The 3,134-nt window shown below is 31.9% G+C and overlaps 1 protein-coding gene across 1 annotated transcript in view; it reads right to left on the bottom strand.

Moving 5' to 3' along the window:
• Nucleotides 1-696: 696 nt before the first annotated feature.
• LOC105367466 (uncharacterized) overlaps nucleotides 697-3,134 on the bottom strand; it is a 46,770-nt gene continuing 44,332 nt past the window's right edge. Inside the window, exons 8-10 of the mRNA XM_011506185.1 lie at nucleotides 3,024-3,134; nucleotides 2,131-2,320; nucleotides 697-1,174 (exon numbers count right to left, since the gene is read on the bottom strand). The exon at nucleotides 3,024-3,134 is cut by the window's right edge and continues 265 nt beyond it. Of these exons, the coding sequence (XP_011504487.1) occupies nucleotides 1,017-1,174; nucleotides 2,131-2,320; nucleotides 3,024-3,134 (459 nt within the window). The 3' untranslated portion in view covers nucleotides 697-1,016. The remainder of the gene's footprint in view (nucleotides 1,175-2,130; nucleotides 2,321-3,023) is intronic.

The following is a 3,134-nucleotide window of genomic DNA, read 5'->3' as shown; positions in this document are numbered from 1 at the left end:
AACTTATTTCAAAAATCAATTGCATAGTCACATCCAGGACGTTATTATCTTTCATTCCATCATAATTAAAAATGAATCAATGATCTACGTCTAATTCATTTTTTCCATATCTTACAACGGCGCGCTCGCATTAAGATTCACGGAATGTACGTATTCTATACAGATTCAACCACGCTTGTAGTCGTATTTACAAAATACGCATATTTCAATAACTAACAAACTAAGAAAAAGGTTTCGCAATTGCAAAAGCTCAATCTACGTTAGATCTAGGATATAATTTGGACAGAATTAAGTTTTTTCTCATTCGCATTCTTTTACATAAAACTAACGATCTTTATATTCTTGCGTAATACGTTAATATATAGACATGAATACATTGAATTGAATGGAAGTAGACACTGCTTTAATTCGATACACTTATTTTAATTTTTTTTTTATCTTTTTATTTTTTTTATTTTTTTTTATTTTATTTTATTTTTTTTTTTTTTTTTTTGTATATTACACGCTAAATACCCGCGCAAAAAAAAATAGTAACAAAAAACAAGAACGACCTTCACTTTGAGCCTTACTCAACATTCGTTACTTTTTATTTTGTGCTACTAATAAGAAATAATGCTGGTAAATAACAAATATCAGCGAGAGAAAAAAAACAATATGTTGAATTAAATATCAAATTATTTATTTCGAAAACCGGTAACCATATTTCGTCAAAATAGGAAATGAAATTGTAAATAACGTGTACGAACAAAAACAAAAGTATTCGAATAAATCTGGTCTAATAATCATCCAATCAACTTTTCCAACGACTGAAGCAAATATGCGTTCAATCGGTCTATCGATACCCGTGAAATTTATGCATATTTTCAGGCAATGAATGTCGCAAAAAATATATATATATCTAACCAACTGACTGTAACTACTTGAACGCGAAATCTGCATTACCGGCAGCCAAACGAGCAGATCGCCAAGGATAAACGGAGCTGTTAGTGGCCTATGTGATCAGTCGTTGTGAAAATTCATGGATTCTTCATCGGCTTTGGGACATTTTCTGTGAACTGGCCGACGATGTTGCCACGCGGACGGTAACAGGCGACGACAACACAAGTGCCGTCTCGCTTCGCCATTCCGATTCCCATATCGCTCGTACTTTTCCAAACGATTTGCGTGAAGTGACCTGACAGAGAAAACAAGCATATAATATATGTATATAATATATACTATACACGGCATTATAATCACATTTATAATAGAGTATTTATAATATAAAGGATTGGGTTGTGCTTATGTGAATTCTTAAAATCTTTGTACTTTTTAAAAATTGTTCTATAGATTTTTGTTTATAATTTTAATTGTAGGCTCTGTAGGCAACTTTTCATTGTTAGATAAACCCGAGAGAGGCTGGAAATTCATATGAAATCATTAACGAGAGAGAGAGAGAGAGAGAGAGAGAGAGAGAGAAAGTGAGATCTTAACTATAAACTAAAACTGAATAGAATTCTTAAGTATCTTTATACAGTAGATTTATGGCTAATTGTTAATTTTTAATTTTATAGAGATTTTTTTTTTTTTTTTTTTTTTTTTTTTTTAATGATTTTAATTATTAAAAAAAATGCGATTCTTTCGTATTATAGTTGTTTGTTATATGTTTTGTTAATTTTATTAAATATTTTGATAACGTCTAAATAGTAAATCAATTTTACAAATTGAATTATTACTATTTAATTAACTTTTTTTAACTGCTAATGACATTAAAAATATAGTACATTTATCACTGTTACCTATCGTTGTCTAAAGTGATAAGTCATCTTACAAAAATTTTTACATTCATTTTTTTTTATTATAATTCACATGGTTTATTGATTCTTCAAAATTAAATAATAATGATTACAATAAAGAAAGTGTTTATAATAATTATGGATTATCGCTGTAAAGTTTAAGCTTAAGTGAAGTATTTATTGCAAGACGAGACGTTACATTAAAAATATAATTTTTAACAATGAATAACTGTATGAAAAAATAAGTTACGTCGTATAAGAAATACGTCATTAGTATATTTATTGCATTGATAATAGGAGTTTTGAGCATTTAAAAATTATCATTAAGAATTTCAGGACTTAAAAATTTACATACAGGTATTGAGAACTTTAGGCTCGATTCCAAATTTATGGTCCTTCCTTTCCGAATACCATTTGGAGATGACTTCTCGAGGTGAGACGAGTAGCTTGGGATCCGAGCACTGCATCGAGTATATGTTTTCTCCATAAGGTGACGTGGATTGCGGTACAAGTTTATTTGTATTCAGCAATGTGCACGCCCAAGACTGTAGATAAATATTTGCTCGATTAAAATCCTCATAGTGGCCAATATAATTGATACGCAGTTTAATTTATTACGCGTTTCCTTGCTTATTTTAAAAGTACAACGAGGATATGGCATTGTACATATTCCGGGACCTATACAAGTTTTCAGCTTCGTTGATGAAAGTAATCGTTACTTTCACATCATTATTCAATACACGTGCCATAAAATTACGCAAAAAAAAATGTATGAAATAACTTAAATTAAAATAGCATTCCTTTTCAAATAAAGCTGTCCCCGAATTGTTTTATATGAAATGGATTCTCTTAATGAACGCTACACTAACAATATTTATTATTTAGCATCGTGAAATACAAAGTCTTTTCAGTTTAACGAAGCGAGAGGTGATGAAAATCTTTACAAAACTACCGCGAGATTCGTTTAAAATATAAATTATTTTTCCCGTGTATATATTTGCGTAGCATAAGGCTCCTCTCGTGCATTATATCGCTAATTGCGAACTATTGATTTTCTTTTACTATACATATTCGTTAAAAATACTTTGTCACAAATGGGCGGCAGCACGCTCAATCAAAACAGAATCTAATCATCCTTTGGTGCAGCTGGTTTATCAGTCGCGCGACTCGGTCATTCAGATACCTGCGCCGGGAAAATGCCGGATAGGAAGGGAACGAACGAGGCGGGGATTGATCGATAATTGATACCTTGGCCGCAGCATTGAGATCGGCGCTGAGCCTGAGCTCGGGCACCCTGTGTCGCTTCCTGTACTCGTTGTGAATCTGTAGTGCCTCCAGCTGCCAGGACTTCTCGTCGAC

The sequence above is a fragment of the Ceratosolen solmsi genome, unplaced genomic scaffold (assembly GCF_000503995.2).
Source record: "Ceratosolen solmsi marchali unplaced genomic scaffold, CerSol_1.0 scaffold7, whole genome shotgun sequence".
Taxonomy (NCBI): Eukaryota; Metazoa; Arthropoda; class Insecta; order Hymenoptera; family Agaonidae; genus Ceratosolen; species Ceratosolen solmsi.
Note: the sequence above shows the minus strand (reverse complement) of the source record. Positions and strands in the feature narration are given on the sequence as shown.